General features: G+C 49.4%; 1 protein-coding gene across 1 annotated transcript; it reads right to left on the reverse strand.

Moving 5' to 3' along the window:
* Window positions 1-353: 353 nt before the first annotated feature.
* Window positions 354-22,175, reverse strand: LOC310667010 (palmitoyltransferase ZDHHC3-like). The gene is made up of 9 exons (XM_083418628.1): window positions 21,986-22,175; window positions 19,685-19,773; window positions 14,526-14,608; window positions 12,871-12,983; window positions 11,869-11,930; window positions 10,146-10,266; window positions 8,538-8,610; window positions 6,613-6,742; window positions 354-5,828 (listed from the first exon to the last, which is right to left on the reverse strand). The coding sequence occupies exons 1-9, from the start codon at window positions 22,156-22,158 to the stop codon at window positions 5,737-5,739; spliced, it is 936 nt and encodes a 311-aa protein (XP_083274754.1). The 5' UTR covers window positions 22,159-22,175; the 3' UTR covers window positions 354-5,736.
* Window positions 22,176-22,929: the final 754 nt, after the last annotated feature.

A 22,929-nucleotide genomic window follows, 5' to 3' on the forward strand; every position in this document is an offset into this window, starting at 1 on the left:
TGCCTCTTCAAATCTTCTTTCCAGACGTTCACCTCCTCCGTCGCTTTTCTCTGACTCACCCAGGCGCTGAAAGGTTCCTGGGCCCATCTCCAACTCCCCAAATCTCCCAAGGCCACGGAGCTGCCGGCTCGGATTCCAGAGCCCGTACAGAGGCTGCAATTTCCACTCCTGGTCTTAGAAGGGGGTGGGGAATCTGGGTGTGTGGGACGGGGAGGAACGCAGAAACGGTTAGCCTCTCTGGCTGAGATTTTAAAAGTAAGATCGGATGAGGGCCAGGGGAATTGATTGTGCCTGCTGTGGAGGAATGACTGAGCCACAAATAAAGAAGAAGCGCCTTCAAACAGAATTCGGGGGGGGGGGGGGTGTTTTTATATATAAAAAATCCTCGCAGTAAATACAAAGAGCAAATACATACAGAGATGACCCGTTATGTTATAATACTGCTAGGCTGCAACAGGATCAGGCTTCATAGCAGCACCCCCTTTGGGCCCCCAACCCCAAAACACACATTTTTGGAGTGTGGCAACGGCCCCTGTCTGTGGCCATCCCCCCCTCCCCTCAAGCACAAATTTCTGTGGATCAGCACTTACTAGCTAACACTGCACTGGAGGTGTTATGGTCCCTCCAGTTGTCGAGCTAGACCTGCGACGGCTCATTCATACATGCCAGCGAGCGCTGGGGCGCTATGGCTGCTGAGCGTGCATGGATGAGCAAGTCTGTGGCGTCAGCGACTAGGGCAAGGTCGGCCCACCTCCCCTTTCTTACAGAGAAACCATTGTTGTTGCAGCTCCACCAATCTGCTGCTGCATTATTATTTTTTGAAGGCATGTTTGCATCCCCACTACCACAGCAAAATAAGAAGAGACAGGCCGCTGGATCAAATCAAAGGTCTCCTTGCCAGCGGCCTGCTCTTACAGTGGCCAGCCAGACACCTTAAGGGGAAGCCTGCAAACAGGACCTGAGTGCAATGTTCACATTCACAACTGAGAGAGCTAAGATGACTTCTTAAGAAAGCTACCTGCTCCTCTACAGACGGGGCGGTGGGGATTTCAGGAACAGGGCACCGAGCGTGAATGCACACGCTGCTCTGTTTTTGACATCAAGACTGAGCTTGCAGCCCCCCTCCCCCCAACCCACTCCTAGTCTCCCCTTCTTTCTTTGTTTCAGCAGCTTAATTTGAGAAGGGAGAAGAGACTTCTCGGTTGTTGTCATTGTTAAACAGTCAGGAATCTGAAGCCCTTGCCAAATCAAAGTCATCCAGAGAGCTACCCGCTGATCCCAGTCTACTTTCTGCCCGTCTCCCAGTTGTGCTTGGCCTCCATATAAGATGCCGTTCAAGCTGTGCGTGGTTAAGAGACCGGGGCCACGAGAGCTGCGTTAAGATTCCAACACCACTGCAAGACACAAGCAAAGGATTCTATATCCTGAAGATGCATGCTCTTTTAGGAAAAACAACAACACGTTTCTAGACAGCAGGGGGAGGACAGGGAGGGCTTTGACTGCCAAAGTCTCACACCTGTCACCTATCAGAAGTTCAGGGTGTTGGGTGGCTGGTTGAAGACTAGGCCCAGCAGAAAAAAAACAAAGGGATGCAAAAGCCTGGATCTTATACAGGCAACTGGAGGCAGCTTTTCCTCTGTGCCACCCAGCAGAAGAGAGCTCAGCGATGAGAGTCTGGAGTTTTGCACTAACAAAACAGAAGTTCCCAAACTGTGCGACTGGAATGAAATGATGTAACTGGAATGACCTACAATAATTTAGACTCCCAGAATCTTAAGAGTTGGAAGGGACCTTGAGGGTTATCTAGCCTGACCCCCTGCAATGCAGGAATGTTAAGAACGGCAGTATCTCTTTTTTGGAGGGAGTCATTGCACAGGTTTTGATCTGGGCAGTGGGTGGTGGAGAGACTGGAAGATTAAAGCTGCAAAACACAAATCGCAATACTAGGGCAGATGACCAAAAGTGGGGCAAGCAGCAAAGGCATGCAAAGGGGGCAGAAGAGCAGCAGCAGTGATCTCCTGGCAGCGGCACCGTCCTTGCTGGGATGGTGGCAAAGCCCGCTGCTGCCTTGCCCCAGTGTGCAGTAGTGCCACAACTCTGCCTCCTGTGCCCCTGCTGAGAACAGACTGACTAAATTTTACTCAAGACAGACCCACTGAAATTAATAGAGCTAAGTCAGTTGTGTTCATGAATTCCAATGAGTCTATTCTGAGAGTAGGGTTAGCAGAGTCTTAACTTTGGGAGCCCGATAACCGTGCAAAGAAATAAGGAGACTCTCCTTCAGAGCACTGGATTCCCGAGTGAGAGATATTTTCTTTCTCTCTTAAGTCAGAAATTTGGCTATTCTCTGCAGCAATGAGGACCGGAACCTTGCTTTTAAAAAAAGAAGTGGTAGCAAAATGTGCTCCAGTTGCCGGATTCCTTGCTCCTTGGCACCCTCTCGAGCGTGAAGATGTCAAGACCGATCGTCTATGGGGTTTGCAAAAGAAGCTGCTCATCTCTGAGATGGGCGGGCATCACATTTGGTTCAAAGAGAACAAGTGGCATCCTGTTATTAAACGAAGCATCAGTGCAAACACATCCTGAGAAAATAAATAAAGCGGCAGAACACTTAAGACTTAATCCACAGCCAGAGCTGCTTTGTCCGCAGGGCACCGGGGGCAATCAATCGCTCACCCTCCAGTTCCTGACACTTGCATCTGGGGCTGTCTAGACTTTCATTAGAGGGTAGGAAATTATCCCAATTAAATCCCAGAGACATTCTTCCCCTCCTCACCACACACACACACACACCCCAATCCTGCCGCAGTTAGGTTTGCAGCTCAGAACTTGTTTGCCAAGTCTGAGCGAAAACCACCCCGCTTTTTTAAAAAGTTGGGTGGATAGCAGGGTCAGGCATCAGGGAGATAGTGGTAGAAAAAAGCCTCATTCTAGCACAGACCAGAGCACAGGGAATTAACACAGCATGTAGAAAGGAGTGGGGGAATGAGAATGCTGCAGTATAGGGATGTGGCTGGACTACTACCCCCATTATCCCTTGACCACGAACCATGGTGGTTGGAGTGGATAGGATATGGAAACCAGCAACATCTGGGGGAGGGTGCCTCACACTGACTCCCCAGGTTGTAGCACTCTGCTGAAAGTAAGGCTGCAACCTGATTTATTTATTTTTTTAAACCAATTACTGTACGTTGTATGAGCCTTGCTAGATTTAGTTTGCCATTTAAACTTGCACATGGGTAAAAACACTTCTGAAACAGAAGGCATGCTTTGTTTTCAGACAACACACACACACAGGGCATTGTGTTAGAAGAGGCCTTCCTCTCTGCTTTGGGTTGCAATCCTGCTGCTTAGTTGCTTTACCCGTTTAGCATACTTAAAATAATGTTCTATTATAACATGATATATTTTTAGCCGCCTTGAGAAGCAGAATCGAAGCCTGGGCTATAAGGCGACATAATAAATAGATAAGTACCACCCAACCCAAGGGCAGCAGTGTAGGATTAGCAAGTCGGGGGTGTGGGGGAAACACATGACACAATGGGTATCAAATGTGGCACACTTCTTGTGCTTTGAAAGGCAGTGGAGGCTGCTCCATTCAGGGGAATGGGGCACTGCCCCACAACCCTTAGTCTGCTCTCAGCCATCCCCAGCCTGCTTGCCTTCTTACTTACAGCCGGTCCAAGGAGGGGCCCTGCCTGTCACCCTCCTCCTCCTCAGTCTCGGGAGGAGGATGGGGACAAAACTAGACTCCATTGGCTCCGCCACTCATTGCTTGCAGCTCTGCCTGTCATTGCCTCTGGCTCCGCCTCCTGCAGGGCTCCCAGATTCTGCCCTACAAACTCTAATGGATACCAGCCACCATTTTAAGATGAGTTTCAGGGAGTAATTATTTCAGAGGGGGCCGCCACCCTCTGCTGAAGTACATGGGGCAGGAGAATCTGCCCCCTACTAAAAAGGGCTTCTCTGGTGCTCCCCCCCCCCCAAGAAAAATAGGTGCCAGAACTCACCATGAAGTTGCTACAGTAAGTCGCCAGGTGACTTGGGGCAGCCTTGAATAGACAGGTGCCTGTTTGACAACAGCAGTGTTCACCAGCCATGGAGGTGATAAAAACTACGGCAAGCTGTTTGGTTTGGGGGTCGCCCCTGGTTCTGGTACAGGTCACATAAATGTGCCCCGCCCCCGCCCCATTCTTTTAGATTCAGGCAGATGGCTAGGGCAGCTTGGAAGTGCCCTCGTGCAAACACGCCCACGTGCAACAGTAGAGGCCTAGCTGGAAAGCTTAAAGCCCACTGCCGCTATACGGGAATTGGATTGAAGAAATGGAAATACTAATTTGCCTGACCCCATAGCTTGACCAACTGTGGCTAGATCTAAAAAAAAGTAGACTCACACACTGGCCAGCTTCGCTTTGGACTTGAAATGTTCATTTTGGGCCTCTCGGAAGTACGTAAAGGCAAGAAGCAGGTGGGAGGGTGCTGGCCTGCAATGTCACCCACCTGAGAGGTGCTGGAACCGCGCTCCGGTGTGCTCTGGCTGGAAAAAAGCCCTGGGCCTCCCTTTTCTCCCGTTATTGAGCAGCTCAAATGATGCTGGAAACCCAGCCTCTTAATTTCAAGGCCTCCGGGGAACCTTGGGGTGGGGGCCAATCCAGCAAAGGAAACAAGGAATCCCCCCAGCGATTAGACACAAAAATGGCAGAAACCTCCTGAACACCTCCCCAAGCGGAGGATGCAGCAAGTCCCTGCGCACCACAAAGCATGATGTTCCGACTCTTATGTTTCAAGAAAGCTCAAGGAACTGCTGGGAATGTGCTGAAAGGCAACATACACACAACGCTCACAGCAAACCAGAAGGATAAGCAGAAATCCTGGATGAGGCTGGTGTAGCGTGGGGAGGTGTGGCTGCGTGCTCTTCACACCCACCTGAGCTATCCGTGGTCAAATCCACTGGAGGGCAGCCAGCCCCTGCCCTCTGAAAAAGGAAACCCCAAGGGGATGCTAATACAAGGTGCTCCCTCCTCTGGGACAGCTGGTCACCATCAGCCTCCGACATGCTTCCAGTCCACAGCAGAGCATCAGAGGCTGAAGCAAGTTGAAAGTGGAAGCATGTACCAAACACTGCCACCCTCGGGGCTGAAATCAGGTGAGCAAAAGCAAGGCTGGGGTCCCTAGTGGGCAGAGGCCACAGCTCTCCAGAGTAGGAGGCTAATGCCCGCATTATTATTATTATTATTATTATTATTATTATTAGATAGGCCAGAGCTTGATCTCTTTGGGCAGCCTGGTAAAGGACGCAGGGCTTAAATACGGCCTTCACAGGCAAGGTGAGGCAGGAAGGGAGGAAGGAAGGGGCTCAAATTCACATGCTTCACACCAGGGCCCAAGGCGCATTAAGGGCCGCTTCTGAGGGTGATCTCTGCTGTGCCCAGCACCCCAATTCTGAGTGTTACACAGGTTGAGCCAAGAGTTCAAAATACGAGGACCTCCTGCTGAGCTCCACTTCAAGGGAGAGCGTGCTCTGTTCCCATTGGGATGAAGAGCATCAACACTTATAGTATACACACACACACACACACACACACTCCCCTCCCGAAGAAACCGTTTCCCCACCAGGGGGAAAACGTTAGGAAACTGCAGCCACCATTGCCTCCACAGAAGGTGGCCAACGAAACTGAACGGAACCTCCGCCTCCACCAATAGAAAGAGAGCACGGAGAGAGAGCAGTCCAGGAAGTCACACGTCGTAGTTGGGCAAGTAGCTGTAGGAGGGCCCGCTGGCTGACGGAGAGCTGCAGTTGCACGGGAAGAACCAGCAGATGACGAGACCTAGGTGGTGAGAGAGGGAAGGAGGGTTGGATGCACACAGCTCATCGTGGACGCTTGCCTCGAATCCAGCGCCCTCTGGCTGAGGATGGACCCCCGGCCCGCATCAGCCCCAACCAACATGGTCGATGGCACAGAATGATGGGAGCTGGAGCTCAGCATCTTCCAGATACAGGTGTGTGTCTGGTCCCCCAGATGTTGCTGATTTACAGCTCCCAGCATCGCTGGTCATGCCGGCTGGGGATGATGGGACTTGTAGCACAGCAACATCTGGAGGTTCTCTCTGTTACGATATAGAAGCAATGCTGCTACGAGCTGATTGCTTGAAAACAACATCACATGATGTTGGGAGTGTCCGTGGGAAACAGAGGGCACCGGAATTAGCTCAGAGTGTAATATGAGCTGTACAGGAAGTGTTTGCTCTGTCGACTGCTGGAGTTTGAAGAGAGCAGTCATGTTTTTTGTAACGCTGCAAAGACACAAATAAAGGCATGTAAATACGTTTCTGTCTATCTCTTTCCCCTGCCGAGGGGGCAGGAAAGAGGGGGGGTGTTCTTCTCACGCTGAGAAGGATCGCCTATCGCGACCTCTGCCTGGATCTTGCCGGGGAAGCAGACAGGGAGGTCAACAGGAGACCAAGCCGGGTGCCTGGGAGAGTTGGCAGTTTCTCCTGATAAAGGCTTGATTTCCAACACTCTCTGCCTAATCTAGAGGGCTGCTGGCTTCCCGGCACTGCTTTAACGGACCAGCAAGGACATACGCCAGTCATCACCACCCCCAGACCTACCTCGTCCAAAGACTTCCCGCAGGAGGGCGATCTTGGGCTTCCGTGTATGCGAGACTTCCCGCCGTGCCTCTTTCAGGAGCCGGTTGCGCAGCTGCTCAATTGGGGTCTCGTCCGTGATAATGGAGACCAGCTGGGAGATGCACATTAGGCAGTTAGGGGGTGGGCAGGATATGTTTTGAGACACACACACACACACACACACACACACAAGCACTTGTGTCTGTCTATCACTCCATGCGACACTAACATTCCCTTTCCCCTATTAGCACCACCACCGGTGCATCTTTTTTGGGGGAAGGTTATCCTTGGCACCTCAGGAGGCGCTAGGCAAAATCTGAAACCTTGCTCACCTGTCCCCCCTAGTCCCTGAACAACACCCTGTGATAGCCGTGATGCTTCATTGCTCTCTATGCTGCCTTCCTACAGTTAAACCTTCTTCAAGGTGGCTTACAACTAGGACTGGATGAGATATCAATATATCGTCCAAAACCAGTTTGAAGTCCATATCGTGATAATGGTTTCATAATGTATTTTTTAAAATTAAAAACAAACATTATTATTTACGATGCATGTACAACCACACAATTACACCAACTCAAATACCGGCAATACAAAAATACAAACATAAATGCTACACCTATGTGACTCTCATAATTTTTGACCTGGCAATATATCGCAAATCTCGGGGTGTGTGTGGTTGCTATGCAAAAATCATGATGCAGGAAAAATTGTGAAGCCAGCCAATGCCTCTACATAGCTCCATCCTAATTTCAGACATTGTGATGTATCACTATATTGCGATGTTTAGCCGGTGATATATCACAATGCTGAAATCCAGATATTGCCCAGCCCTACTTGCAACCTCAAAAACGTACATAATTCACACTAAGAGGTACCAAAACGTAACAAAATTTAGCCACAAGCGATAAACCAATGGAAACATCTCAATAAATATGCAAGCCTGATGTGCATGATTCACAGTAAGATCTAACAAGACCTTGGGAAACCACTGCTGATACAGCAGAGAGGACCCAACCTGCAAAAAGCTGCACCCTATACTCAGTGGTGCTCATAGCTCAATGGTACAGCACACTGCTTGGCATGCAGAAGTCACCCCCACCCTCCCCAGTTCCAACGTACAGCGACAACCCCTGCCAAGGCCATAGAGAGCCACTGCCAATTAAAAGAGGCCACCCTGGGCTGTGCAGTCCACTGATTGGACACTTTACAAGGCAGCTCCATGCAGCTGTTGATATCTGATAGTGTCTGTGCCATGGACACGATTTCTCTTCTAGTCCTCTGCAGGAAAACCAGCACCAGCAACTGGAAGAAGGCTGGGGAAGAGGACTTGCCACTCTTGCCCTCCTCAGCATCTCCCTTTTGCTGCTGTTAAATCTTCTCCAGAGGAGAGATGAGGGAGCCAGCTGTACGCCTAGGGAGAAGACCCCTCCCTCTCTGAACTGTGTCTTAGTCAGGCTGCTGAGGCTCTTTGGAGTGGAATCAGCCCAGCGCCAGCAGCTGGAACTTAATTGCTTGTAAAATAAAATATTAAAAAATTGTTCTGTGCTGGCATATTCATGTCTAGATTATTTCTAGTATTGAATCCATTCCAATGTTGTTAAATTGCTGCTTTCTTTAAAGTTGCTTCAATTTATGGATGCATTTTGACAACAGCTTTCTCTCCCACCCTACAAAGTTTTGCGTTTTGCTAATAAGTGTTGTAGCCACACTGGGCCCAGCTCAGTGTGGAAAGGCGACATATAAATAAACTATTTTTCAAAATCTATTGATTTGGAACAATTTTTAAAAAAATAATTGGGGGGGGGGCGTTGCTGTTGTTTTTAATAAATGGCTGACAAACTAAAAAGGTTGCCAAACGATTAAAAAACCAAGTCCCGTCTCCCGCTGCAAGCCTTAAAACCAACCTGGTCATAAAATATGACTGTGACAAAGAGGCCAAAGAGGATGGATTCCACCAGCAAGATGATGCGGTGAGCGCTAGAAGGAGGAAAGGGAAAAGTACAGTCAGTCTGTTAACTAGGAACACTACTACTCCAACTTGTGTTTCCGGAGGGGCAGCAGAGCGCACGGGACTATTTTTTAAAATAGGGCTGAGCTGTGCTTCACATGTGTACCAGGCACCTCCAAGCAGCTATTCCCCTCACAGGACTACAATTCCCAGAGTTCCACAGGAAGAGGGATTATTTCTTAATCCACTCTGGGAATTGTAGCTCTGTGAGGGGGTGGAGAGGTGCCTCCAAACAGATCTCCGCACCCGTAACAAATGAGTTCCCAGGATTCTTTTGGGGGGCGGGGAAACATGGCTATTTAAAGTGGTATGATACTGCTCTAAATGCAGAGTGCAGATGGAGCCTACGTTAAGTAAAGGTAAAGGGACCCCTGACCATTAGGTCCAGTCGTGACCGACTCTGGGGTTGCGGCGCTCATCTCGCTTTATTGGCCGAGGGAGCCGGTGTACAGCTTCCGGGTCATGTGGCCAGCAGGACTAAGCCGCTTCTGGCGAACCAGAGCAGCGCACGGAAACGCCGTTTACCTTCCCGCCGGAGCTGTATGCCTAATTAACTGGAGAACTCGAACGGGGTATAACCCGTTCTTTCCGTTTCTTCTCCACATGAAATTGTTCTAACGCTGATGCCTTCGCTGCTTAAATCGCTTCGAGGTCACGTTCGCAGGAAGCGATTCAGAAGTGAAACAGAATAAATAAATAGCCCGTGGCAGCAGGGGAATGCGGCCCTCGACAGGAGGGGGGGAAGCCTTCCCCCACCCCCACGATTGTGGACGGAGAGACCCCAAGCAGGAGGAAGCAGGCGAGGAGGCTGCGGGGGTTGGACAAAGGGACAACGCCCTACCCTCAGCTGCTCCCATTTTCCAAAGAGAGAGGGGGGAGAGGGAGGGAGGGTGTGCTGCTCATTTATAGAAAAGCCAGCATGGAGCCTCCTCTCCTCCCTGTGGCATTGAGCCAAAGCTCTGGAGCTCCAGCTGTTCTTGGCAAGAACTGTGTGACATGGCAATTTCTTTTCTTTCGTTCGGCTTATTAATTTTTCTGTTTTTGCAAAAGGCCAAACTGAGGCATCTACATGGTCTCTAGAACTCTCCCTGCCCCAGCAACGGGGGGTGGGGTGGGGTGGGGAGAATCCTTAGCTTGGTGGCAGGAGGAAGGAAGGAAGGAAGGAAGGAAGGAAGGAAGGAAGGAAGGAAGGAAGGAAGGAGAAGAAGAAGAAGAAGAAGAAGAAGAAGAGGAGGAGGAGGAGGAGGAGTTTGGATTTGATATCCCGCTTTATCACTACCCGAAGGAGTCTCAAAGTGACTAACATTCTCCTTTCCCATCCTCCCCCACAACAAACACTCTGTGAGGTGAGTGGGGCTGAGAGACTTCAGAGAAGTGTGACTAGCCCAAGGTCACCCAGTAGCTGCATGTGGAGGAGCAGTGAATCAAACCCGGTTCACCAGATTATGAGTCTACTGCTCTTAACCACTACACCACAGTGGCTCTCACATTTGAGGGGACTCACATTTGGATGCGATTGTTGGAAACGCCTCCTTCGGCTCCTTCGGCCTTCCCGGCTGAGCTCTTGTCCGTGGGCCAAAGCCAGGTGGTCAAGACCAGCCCCATGGCGTAAAGGCTGGCCAAGCCTGTGGCAGGGAGAACCAGGTCAGCGAAGGCCAAGAGGGAGAGGAAACACAAAAAGAAAAAAGGGTTATCAACGCAGGCATTGTGCATTTCATCATTTCCTCGGGGATACAAGTCATAAATCCCCAAGTATGGTCAGTATGAAGCTTGAATGGGTTTTTTGGGTGGGGAGACAGGCTTTCTGCTCAACTTCCAGATGCCTTAGAAGACCAACTTTCAACAAACTTGTAGCTTGCAAGATAAAGGAGACAGTGAAAAGGAATGAGGGGCTAAGCCAAATCCTTTACAGCAGGGGTGGGGAGTGGGGGTTCATTTTATTTTGGTCTGGAGTCACATTCTCCTGGGAGCAATCTCTCAGGGGCTGCATTCTGGTGGTGGGTGGGACCACTCCAACTTAATACAGTGGTACCTCTGGATGCGAACAGGATCCGTTCCAGAGCCCCGTTCGCATCCTGAAGCACGTGACGGCATTTTGAGTTTCTGCGCATGCGGTGAAACCCGGAAGTAACGCGCTCCATTACTTCCGGGTCGTCGCGGAGCGCAACCCAAAAATATTCATCCCAAAGCTCCTTCAACCCGAGGTATGACCGTAACATTTTTATTCTTTCTATGCCGCCCATCTGACTGGGTTGCCCCAGCCACTCTGGGTGGCTCCCAACAAAATATGAAAAACGCAATGAAACATCAAAAGTTTAAAATGTCCTCTCCCTCTGACTCCCCTGTCTCCTTCTCCTGACACCCCTCTCCCCACCCTCTCTTGACACCATGCTCTTCCGCCCCAGACAGAAGTCTACCAGGGAGGAACAGGCTGCTATTGCCAGAGGTCTGAACTGATCCTTTGAAGAGGGCTTCTGACATCAGGCCAAGGGTCAAGGTTGCTCTGGTCCAAGGCTGCTTACCCCTGCTCTACACAAAATGTTAGGTTTTGATAAGTCAAGAGAGGAAAGTGTTATTTTGTCTTGGGAGGGAGCTCTAGACCTAGATGGGGAGGTCAGGCATTGGCAGGGGGCAGCCTGGCAAAGGAGCAAAGGGGTAGGAAGGCAGAACGAGCAGAGTGGCTGAAGCAAGCAATGAACCTAGATGACCCTTCCAACTCTTCTATGATTCTGTGATTCTATGAACCACTCGGCTGGTGGCAGGTGAGTTGGGAGCAACGAAGGACATTAAAAGTTAAGCAGGTAAACAAGCAAACAAGGACTCTTAGCCCTCAAAGAGACAAAGAAACTTGTCAGAAGCTGAGAACAATTCCAAGTTTTACAGTGAGGAGGAAGAGGAAGACTGTGTGCCTTGGAGAAGAGCAGCCCCTAGTGGGGAAAGACAGCGATCGCTGCTTTGATTTCAGAGATTAACCAGAAGGGACATCTAATAAACTGGGCTGGATCAACTTCAGTCAGCGCAATCCCTCAGTCCACAGTGCTCTTCGGATAGGAACGAGGGGAGCTCAACCCACAAACGCAACCTTAAACCCTCATTTTTTTGTTCTAGGGAGGCAAAGAAGGGGCCCATGGGGCAGTGGGGCATTAAGCAGGGAGGTAAATTGCTACCCACAATGCCCTGGGACCCCCCCCCCCAAACCATGGCCTGGTGGCACGTTCCCGACATACCTGTATAGAAGAGAAACTGGATGAAGTATTTCTGGTTCAGTTCCCCCACGCAGTTGTTGATCCTACCAAGAGAGCGTTTGTGCGTGTTAGAAAGAAAACTGGACAACTAGGAACGAGATGAAGCTGTCAATTCTGGCTTCTCTCGAGTTTCTCCAATCTTCAGTTCAGCTCTCTACATTTCCACATCAGTTTGCAATTAAAAAATAATAATTTTCATGGAAATTCATCAGCATTTTTCTGTGAATTTCTCCTACCATACACATTTGTATATGCAATTTCCCCCTATCACAGTCATTTCTGCAAAGCAATATTGACTGATATAATGTGCTCTGTATGTAATTTTCACTAACACGTAGATTTGCATGCACACATTAGTACATTCATTTTTGCACAGGCAAGAGAACTTTAAATGCCTGCTGGACACTTTTCCATTCCGTTCAGTTTAGGTGGACAATTGAGAATCCATCTATCCACAACAGCCAGCCACTTTCTGATTTAAACTTTTTATATGGATTTTATCGTATGGTTTCATGGACAATTGTCATAAACCACTCTACTATTGTTGCTGTTATTGAATAGTGGTAGATAAGTATATTTCTAACAAATAGGTAATTAACCTGCATGCAAAATTTGGAGAAGCGTAGAGTTCTTTTTTATTGGGTTTTTTTTTTAATATAGTGTGAATTTTGAAGGATGGTTGTGATTTGGTTCACAAATCATTTCAGAAAATGGGAATTGGGGAGGTTTGCCTTCATATGCAAACTGAACCACGTTCCTCCGCCCCCCCCCCCACTCCCTAGGGACAACAGCTCAAGTTAAAATTAAAAAGGGTGGTTCTTCTGGTTCCCAAAGATGAGATGGGGTTGGGGAGGCTGATGCTGCCTCAACTGGGTCCGTCATAACACTGACTGAGATGAGAAGCCCTCTTCTCTGGGGAGGAAGCAAGGGGAGCGAAAGTAACCCTCGAACCCTGACACATACGGATCGAGGCAGGATCCTCACCAAGGGCAGTGGTGGTCCATGCGGCGCACGCAGCGGTGGCAGACGCGGCAGTGGTGCGCCCGGGGCGGCCGGTATGTCTCACAGCGGTTACACACTGTCCAGTCCTCATTGTTCTAGAGAGGCAAAGAAGATGGCAGAGGAACCAAAAGGTGTTTGTCACCTGCTCTGCTTCTGTTTCTGGTGGTGCTTGAGCTTGCTTTCACCTCCTCCCTCCCATTCCATTTTTCCTTGCCTGACATATCCTTTTTGGACAGAAGCCCAAGGGCAGGGGCCAGCTTCATGCTGATTTTTGTAAGCCGCTCAGAGAGCCTTTTGGGTTAAAGTGCAGGGTGCAAATGCAAGAAATCATCAAATGGAATTAGCACCACCTCCCTCAGACTACAGTTCATCTGCACACAAGGGGTCTAAGTTCTGAGAGAGTAAACCTTTGTCTGGACTGGACTGCTGCAGACTGAACGTCATAAGGACCTATGAAGAGCCCTGCTGAATCAGGCCCAAATTCCATCTAGCCTAAAAGCCTGTTCCCTCTCAGGGCTGACTCCAGGTCTGGTTCCATCAGTGGGCTCCGTCAGCCTTTCCCTGCTATGAAAGCACTGCTCCGAGAAGCACCAGGAGGCTGGACTCAGCCACCCTTTTAATTTCACACCATGCCCCCGAGCAAAAGCTGCACCTGGGGCATTGTGGGAAATTTAAAAGGTCAGCAAGCCACAGCCTGCACTGTTTGCAATTGTCTATAGAAAGCAATCCTGTGAGTTGTATATATAAAGCATAAACACGGGAGCTGCGTATGTAAAGCAAGACTGTGGGATGGAGGGGTGATCTGACTCAAGTCCCAGAAATTCTGCTCCGTTGGAGACCACAAGAGGAGAAGCAGTGGAATCTATTACTGTTGCTCCTTGGTGCCATTCTATTGAAGATGTTATTTCAGTAATTTTATATTTGTTGTTGATGTTGTTTTTCCACTGTAAACTGCTCCATATATTACAGGAGACCTTGCCCTGGGTCTGTGAGCCACCATATTGCGATTCCCACAATGCCCTTGGGGGCGTCGCCATTTTGAATTTCCGGCAAATAATCCTGGGAGCTGTGGTTTGTTAAGGATGCTGTGAGTTGTTACAAGGCCCCTATCCCCCTCGCAGAGCTACCCTTCCTGGAGTGGCTTAACAGTCAATCTGCCTTCCCAAGGAACTCTGGGAACTGTAGCTCTGTGGGCAGAATAGAAGCCCCCGAAGGACTTTCAGTTCCCTTAACAAACTACAATCCCCAGGATTCCTTGAGGGAAGCCGTGATAGTTTAAAGTGGTAGGATTTGAACACAGTGCCGACGGGGCCTCAGTCTGCATGCCTTGCATTTACAGCAGACAAGGCACTTACCTTGTCAGAATGCAAGGTAGCTGCAGAGAATTAAAGTAACTCGCTGCAGCTAGATGGTGTTGAGCTTGACGAATCCCTGGGCTAAGGCAGGTGTGAGGAGCATGCAGCTGGAACACAGCATTGCTGGTCCATAACTCCTGCCATTCCTGACCCTGGTCATGCTGGTCGAGGCTGGTGGGAGTTGGGAATCCAGCCCCCACCTGGAGGGCCACAGCTTCCGCACCCCTAGGCGACGGGTAAGGCAGCTTCACATTCCCCTCTCCCCAGGTACAGACAACTCACCCGACTGTTCTTGTGCGATCCGCCACTGCCGCTACTCCGCAAGTCAGAGAAGTCAATGGCTGTATCTGGGAGCGGGACCATGCCTGAAAGAGAGCCACAGGCAAGGCTGGGTGTGAGCATCTAATTGATTTTTTATTATTTTTTTATGGTGGGGAGCTGTTTCATAAAGGACGAGGCTATTGGTGACTACCAGTCTTGATGGCTATGTTCTCCCATCACTGCCAGAGACAACAGAGGCGGTGTCAGCATCCCCCACACTTATGCAGGGGTTAGGTTCCGGAGCCCCGCACACGTAAGTGACATCATGTAAAGGGGGGGCACCCTCTAAACACCTTTTAAATGCCCTTTCTGCTGCTTTCTCTTCAATCCAGACCAAAAATACTGTGTCCAAAAATATTCACAAGAACTGATATTCTGGGGTCGGCAGGAGGCCGCACAGGAAAGCTGCTGCGCTGCCCCACACACCGGCTGTTAGGGAGTTGGGACTGTTAAAGTGGTATAAGAGTGTTTTAAGTACAAGGTGTGGATATGGCCTCAGGCTAACATTGTTGCTGTGAGAATACAAGGTGTGGGGGACCAAATGTGCCACCCTGAACTCCTTGGGGAAAAGAACAGATTAAAAAGTAATGAAAGAATGGTGTTTTTTTTTAAAAAAAAGGCTCAGAACAAACAGACAGGAGACAGACTGATGAAGAAATTAACTTCACACCCATTTACTTATGCTCTTCCTCCAACCTCCCCCTGTTATCTACCATTCCTTTCGGCTTTGTTTAGTGGGTGTAAATACATGCATGCCCTAATCGCATTTACCCACCAACAGGCCTCAAGGGGATCCCACTGAGTTGTGCTGCAAGGCTGGGGTGCCTGCAGCCTTCCAGGTGTTGCTGGACTCCAGTTCCCATCATGTTGGCTGGGGCTGATGGGAATTGCAGTCCAGGTTCCCAGCCCTGGCGTACTAATTACTTCCAGCATGGTGTTTTTTTCTGCGGAGAAAACGGTTAACTTTCTCGTTTCAGTTTTTGCTGTTCTTATCTCAGCAACAAAAAGCTGTTTTCAATGTCCAAAGAAATGCTTTTTGTGTGTGTGCTTCTCCACTGCCAGTTGACCAAGTCTGCATCAACCATTGGCTCCTTTTTTTATCCCTTTAATAGCTGCCATATTTAGGAATGGAACCTCCAGGTTTACCTCTGAGCATCTTGCCTGATGCTTGGGACAAACAGGCAAAAGTGGCTTTTATCCCTCATGCCCTGCTTATGAGTTTTCCTGGAGTGAATAATTGCTCACTACTGGAGTGATGGACTAGATGGATCTTAGTTTTGACCCAGCAAGGAAATTCTTTTATTTTTAAGCAAACAAAGCACAGAAAAATCCGAATGTGCGTAGAAGGATCAAGAGAACAGAGCTGTTCTCCTTCTCCCTCCCACCCTGCAAAAGTATATCATGAACTAAATAAACTCCAAGAAACGGGAACAGAATGAACTTCTAACAATGATGCAGGCACATTACTCAATCGAGATGTTCCAGCTCTCAGTGACGCCAACAAAGGCACATTTGCTCAATAAATATTTTGATTTTGCATTTGGAGAGACAGAGAGAGAACAGATGAAATGTGCAGAGCAGGCTGATTAATTTCAAATATGCCACTTCAGCTTTCTGACCCAAATGCCACTGGCAAAAGATGATCAAGGACTTCGCTTTTGCTGATCCCATAATAAACGCTCGCAAAGATCCACAGGCCCAAGGGCCCTCTTCCAGGGTAAGATGACACCTCCAAGGAAGCCAAGGCAACGACCTTCAGCAGGATCCGGGCAAGCAGTTGCGGAAAAACAACACCCGGCAAAGGAAAGCTGGGCAGCTCCAGTTTCTGCAGCTGCTTTGCTTGGATATGCTGAAAAGGCAGCATCACAGATGGGGGGGGGGGTGGCCTGGCAATAGGTGTGGCCTAAAGTGTGCCCCACTGAGGATTAGAATACAGCTCCTAACACAGAGAGAGAGACCCTGGAATCTCCACTTTCATGGTTTCAAAAAGAATGGCTCTAAAGCCCTTCTGTTTGCAAGGGTGGGGGACACCAAGCATTTGTTTATTATTCTGCAAAAGGTACTGAAATAGGAAGGAGGGGCTGGGGAAATGGCGAAAAGGACGCTGTAGTGATCAGGTGGGATTGCTATGAGGAATTGTAACAAGTACAGTGGTACCTTGCAAGACGAATGCCTCGCAAGACGAAAGCGTTTTTCGTTTTCTGAGTTGCTTCGCAAGACGAATTTCCCTATGGGCTTGCTTCGCAAGACGAAAACGTCTTGCGCCTTTTTAAAAAAACTGTCAATGCATTCCTATGGGAAACCGTCAATGCACAGTGGTGCTTCGCAAGACGAAAAAATTCACAAGACGAAAAAACTTGCAGAACGAATTAATTTCTTCTTGCGAGGCACCACTGTATAGAGTAAGCCATCTGTGTCAGCAATGAAAGCATTGTGTTGACTGGGTTTAAACTATTTTGATATGATTTTTGATCAATCCACACCTCTGCATCCCTGTTCCATTTTTCTTTCTTGACAAGTCCTGTACACAGCCAGGCAGGCATCCTGAGTCATCAAAGACAGTGGGCAGTTTCTTCGATGTAGCTTTTCTGATATGTTAATCTTAGGATGTTAATCTTAGGGCCAGGAAACAGGTCTCACATAGAGGTGATAATGATCGCTGTCCTCCTGGCCATCCTTCTTATCATGTGTATTGATTGTTTATGACCTCCGGGGTTGCTGAATGCACTCCTTTGTAGTTTTCATTTATTTACCCCAAACGTATGCATGCTTAACTAGTGTTTGTGGTTTAACTTTGTCCCCACGTGGGGTTTGTTGAAATGCTCAGAAGAAATCTGATTGGTTCTAAGAACACTCTGTAAAAAGGTCTTTTGTGAATAAAACGACCTGGGCCGAGGGGTAGAGGGACAGACAGATTATTATACGCACCCTTCCCAGAGTCTTGCTGGTTCAAGCCTCTGTGTGTATTCTTATTAATCAGAGTTCAATCCTTCCTTTGCTTTGGGAACGCCTCAGGACGCCTTGTTGAATCAGACACGGGTCCGTCTAGTCCAGCATTCTCTCTTTCACAGAGGGCAGCCAACTCGTAAACAGCACAATAAAAAAGTGCCCCCATCTAGTCCAGCACCCTGTTTCCACAGTGGCCAACCAGATGCCACTGGGAAGCCTCTAGAAGGACCTGAGCAAAAGGATACTCTCCTCTCCTGGGGCTTCCAGCAACTGGTATTCGGAAGAGGAAGCCCATCCCTTGCTTTGTTCCCAGTATCAGACCAGAGGTGCTGCTGGTGTCACCTTGCGGCTGACATCTGAGGCCAGGAGAGCACACAGTTCCCATCACTGCACTTGCCCTGCAGCCTTCATCAGTGTCCTCTGCCACCAGGAAGCTGCCCAGCTGTTTAGGTGAAGAGATGCTCCCTCCATCCTGCCCCCAAGGACCCAAATGTAAGGTTCTACATTCTCAGTCGGGGTGCCGGCCTGTTGCGCTTTGCCTGCCTGGGTACTCAGCACAGCAGCAACACAGGCCGGAGGGTCAGGGTGGGGTTGCAGTCATAAAATTCTGAAACCTGGGAAGTGATGCTGGGCTGCAGAGACAGAACAAAGATCTCCCGAAGCCCAACAACCTCCTCGTCTTAGCTGGTATGGTCTTTAACCATAAAGTCAGTAATTCTGAGGAGCCTCAATGACAATGCTGCATCCTCCTTATCTGGTCCAGCTCAGGAATTCATGGCTGCCATGGCAACCACGGGATGTCTCAAAACATTACGCAGCCAGTGTATGTTGCAAATCACACTCTCGATCTAGTCTTTGCTAGAGTGGATTGGGAATGAACCTGGGGGGGAGGGGGTGTCCAGGCTGACATGGACGCATCAGTCTCTAGTGAGATTTGGATTGACTGTGACTGACATTCCCTCATTAGGAGGGTCTGCCTGCCCCCAGATACTTGTGGAATCCAAGGGATTCCTGAAGGCTCAGGGGGATTTTCCAGGCATGGCTGGTGCTTTGATCGAGGCCCTGCTCCTGTTATGGAATTGTAGAATGGCAAAGGCAAACCAGCACAGTGACTCCTGAGCCAAGGGACATTCCTGCACTGCTGAGAAGTTGCCCATTTATGAAATGCCTTCCCAAGGAAAGTATGTCATGTAGACACTGCATTCTTTTCAGACCAGGCTTTCCATTTGAACAGGTATTTTAAATGATTTTGTTCTTAGCTAGTTGGGTGATTTTATTCCTCTTAATCTTATTGCATCATTGGCTGCTTTCATTTTCTTTTTTTATTTGCATACTGCTCCAAAATCTGATTTTGGATAAAGGTCAGCTTAATTTAAAAAAAATAAAAAAATAAATCTCTTTCCTCCCTGTATTATTTGTCTGAAGCTGAAAGTGCACATATATTTGTGAGGGAATTCCTACTGGCCATAGTGGGGCATTATTTCCAAGCACACAGGATTGTACTTCAAATCATTTTTGAAATGCCATTTAAGCTTGTGGCCAATATTACCCCATTTTGGGACAGCGAGTCCCATAAGGTAACCGTGTACTGGTTAGAGAAAGTGTGCACAGCAGAGGCCGGTCCATCCAGGGCAATTGGGACGAGGCTGGGCAGTGGGGGGGGGGGGAGGCTGGGATGCCCAGGCAAGACCCCCACCCCGGCCTCGCTGATGTGGTCCAAAGCAAAGCAAAACATTTGGCCCCAGCTTGACTGCAGGAGTTGCTGGAAGGAGGCATAAAAGGCGCCATCCAACAGTATTAGGAACTCTACTCCGGATTTGTGTAGGTTTACCCCTCAGCCTTTTCCTTTCGTAAAGATGGTCCCGCAAGTCAGCAGGTATGGATTGATCAATCCTCAAGGCCCCACCAGCCTCAGCTTGTCCTCGGCCAGCTCCCACCAACCTGCCTACTTGCAGTCCAATGCGGCCAGTCAGCCCTCAACGTTGCCCTTCAAGAACTCAGCAGGAAGGAGGAGGATGGGAGAAAACTAGAATCAACTGGCTCTGCCTGTCGCTGGCTCTGGCTGTTGTAGGACCCTCTGCCTTTTATCCTACCAACCTCCACTGAGAGAGAGCAAAGCATGGAAGCTGATGACACAGACAGGGCCCAGGTAAGGGGTGGTGGCGGCTTACCTGGGTCGGCAAAGACAGCCCGCGTGTGACAGGCCAAGAGCATCACGACAATGAAGTTGAACGCCACGGCATGGAACGGACACCAGAGGCTGTGACAAATGGAAGCAGTGAGGTCATCAGCATCTCGCAAACTTTCTTTCTTTTTCTCTCCCTCCCCCCCCCCCCTTTCCCCTTTCCCAACAGCTTTTCCAGGAGGCTACTCAGTGAAATATGAGAGCCCATTCTATCCCTGCATCATCATAATCATCCCCAAAAACTCGTTATTATCCGGTTGCAAACAATGCATTCTGACAGGCAAGCAGGGATCATCTTACTAATGCAGCAAGTCTTGGATTACCTTTGTGCATGAAAGGGAGCATATTCACATTTTATTACGGCAGGGACCTGGACATACTCAGCGGAGGTTTTTTATGTTGTTCTGTTGTGTTTTTGATACTCCCCACTTTCAAAGGGTGGCATTGGGGATGCAAAGGGGAAGGAAAACACAGTTTTAGAATTCCAAAGTCAAACATTACTAATGATCCTGGCCTATAAATAACTGACTCTGCATGGTTTCTTGGAAGTAAAAGCCGATGTTTTTCAATCTTTACTCCTTAGTGTTTAGGATCACAGCCGAAATTAGCTAAACTGCGGGAGATAAAAAAAAGGTGGGCACCAGGTAAGAAAAAAGGCATGCTCAGGACCTGTAAGAAAATCCATGTACCCAAACATAGCAGACACGCTGAACTGGACCAGGTGTATGTCTCTAGCCCAACATCCATTTACCAGCCAGGCAAATGCTTCATGAAAGACCACCACCAAGGTCTGAAGGATACAGCCTTTTCTCTATTGTAATCTCCCAGTGTTAAGGGACGCGGGTGGCGCTGTGGTCTAGGGCTTGCCAATCAGAAGGTTGGCGGTTCAAATCCCCGCGACGGGGTGAGCTCCCGTTTCTTGGTCCCAGCTCCTGCCCACCTAGCAGTTCAAAAGCATGTCAAAATGAAGTAGATAAATAGGTACCACTCCAGCAGGAAGGTAAACGGTGTTTCTGTGCGCTGCTCTGGTTCGCCAGCAGCGGCTTAGTCATGCTGGCCACATGACCTGGAAGCTGTCTGCAGACAAACGCCGGCTCCCTCGGCTTATAGAGTAAGATAAGCGCGCAACCCCAGAGTAGTCCGCGACTGGACCTAATGGTCAGGGGTCCCTTTACCTTTTAATCTCCCAGTGACAAGTATTCAGTGGTAGACTTCCTCAAACATACAGGTTCTGCATAACCATTATTATGTCTATTTAACTAACAGAAGTTAAAGGACTCCTCCTCCATGACTGTGCCCTGTGTTGGCGCCCTGCAAAATATATGCACTAAAGAATGTACATCTATTAAACAACAACAAAAAGTAAGGCTGTAGTCTTCTACCTACTTATCCAGGAGCAAGTCCCACTAGGGCAGGGCTGCCTTATAAAAATAAGTTATTATTTGTACCCCGCCCATCTGGCTGGGTTTCCCCAGCCACTCTGGGCAGCTTCCAACAAAGATTTAAAATACATTAAAATGTCACACATTAAAAACTTCCCTGAACAGGGCTGCCTTCTAAATGTCTAAATGTTCTAAATCTTCTAAATGTCAGGTAGTTGTTTATCTCTTTGACATCTGATGGGAGGACATTCTACAGGATAAGGAATCCAGAATCCACCAATAGACAATACTTATATTAGAATCAACCAAAATGTCACAAAAGAGTGAGCAAGCTTTCAGCCCACCAAACCTCTTCATCAGGCCAGTTGTTGCACAAAGCAGAACTTGGGGTAGTAAGAGGGAAAACAAAAACAGGAAATTGGGTTGGATGTTGGTTCCATGAGTATCCAGTCTCATTTTTGTAGTTATTCACTGTCCCACACCTGGAATTACCGAAACCGATGCAGAGCTCTGGAGAAGCTGAAGGTTTGCTCACTGGCATTTTGAGTCGGCTGGGTTGATCCTAAGCAAAATACTGGTGAAGGGCAGGAAACACGTCCAATAACAGCAGCAGCAACATTATGGCTCGAGGTATATTCTGAAACTTCCCCCTTTTTTTTTCTTTCAATAAAACTCTGAGAAAGCACCTCTGAGCATGTGCAGAGTACAGAACCTGCGACCTCCTCCTGCCCCTGAGCTACGGCCCTTGTCCGGCTTCGCTTCTTTCCTTTCCCCCACCACCGTGGGGCAAGGAAACCGCTGACAGGGGGAGGAACAAAACCGAGCCATCCCAAGGGCACCGTGCCCCTGAGCGTGTGCAGAGCGAAAGGGGTGGGAACCTTCCCTGCGGGGCTGGCGCGCCCTACCTGCCCCGGAAGCCCGGCTGGAGCAGGACATGCTCCAGGATGACGTAGTCGGCGTAGCCCACACTGAGGTACGTAAGCAGCAGGCAGAGGACCCCGCACGGGTCCGCCCGACACCGCCCCTTCCCGCAGCACCAGCACCGGCACCGACCCCCGGCCGCCACCGCCGCACCCATGGCAACCCCCGGCAGGCACTTCCGGCGCCGCCTCCTCCCCGCCCGCCAGCCAATCGCAGATCGGGAGAGGGGAGGGGCCGCGGAAGCCGAGGGCGCCGCCGGGCGAGCGTCTCCCTCGCGCTCCTGTTGCCATGGAGACGCGGCCTGGCAGCAGCAGCAGCCCTCTCCAACCTTTTCTTTTGCGCCCGGGGGGGGGGGCGGGGGGCTCAGCGGCCCCCCCCCCGCACCTCAGCTTGGGGACGGGCGTGCGGAGGGGCACCGAAGGCCGAGCAGGCCTTTGGGGTCAAAAAATCTGGGAAATGAAATCAACAACAACAACAAGCAGAGGTTGGGTGTCCATCTGTCATGGATGCTTCAGCTGAGATTCTTGCACTGCAGGGGGTTGAACTAGACCCTCGGGGGATCCTTCCGACGCTACAAGTCTCTAAGAAGAAGAAAAAACAATGGTATTGGAGGGTATGAAGTTATGTGACCCCCGAGTCAAGGGCATAAGTAACTATGCAGCCTTTAGGAGACATCTGAAGGAAGCCCTGTACAGGGAAGTTGATGTTTAATGCTTTATTATGCTTTTATATATATGGGAAGCCACCCAGAGTGGCTGGGGCAACCCAATCAGATGGATGGGGTATAAATAATAAAAGGAGGAGGAGGAGGATGGAATAGGACGTTCCCATTTTCAGCAGAGAATTGTTGGATGGTATGCAGTGTGTGGCGCTGTGGGTTAAACCGCAGAGCCTAGGACTTGCCGATCAGAAGGTCAGCGGTTCGAAT

This window comes from Podarcis tiliguerta, assembly GCF_965153285.1.
Source record: "Podarcis tiliguerta genome assembly, chromosome: 16".
NCBI lineage: Eukaryota > Metazoa > Chordata > Lepidosauria > Squamata > Lacertidae > Podarcis > Podarcis tiliguerta.

Bases quoted from the DNA above. Each gene is read 5' to 3' on its own strand.
- LOC310667010 (XM_083418628.1), bottom strand. From the start codon at position 22,158: ATGGGTGCGGCGGTGGCGGCCGGGGGTCGGTGCCGGTGCTGGTGCTGC. The intron at 10,267-11,868 runs GTATGTCGGGAA...TCCCTGCCACAG, and splicing joins CCAGTTTCTCTTCTATACAG to GCTTGGCCAGCCTTTACGCC. The intron at 6,743-8,537 runs GTTGGTTTTAAG...TGCATCTCCCAG, and splicing joins CAGTCATATTTTATGACCAG to CTGGTCTCCATTATCACGGA.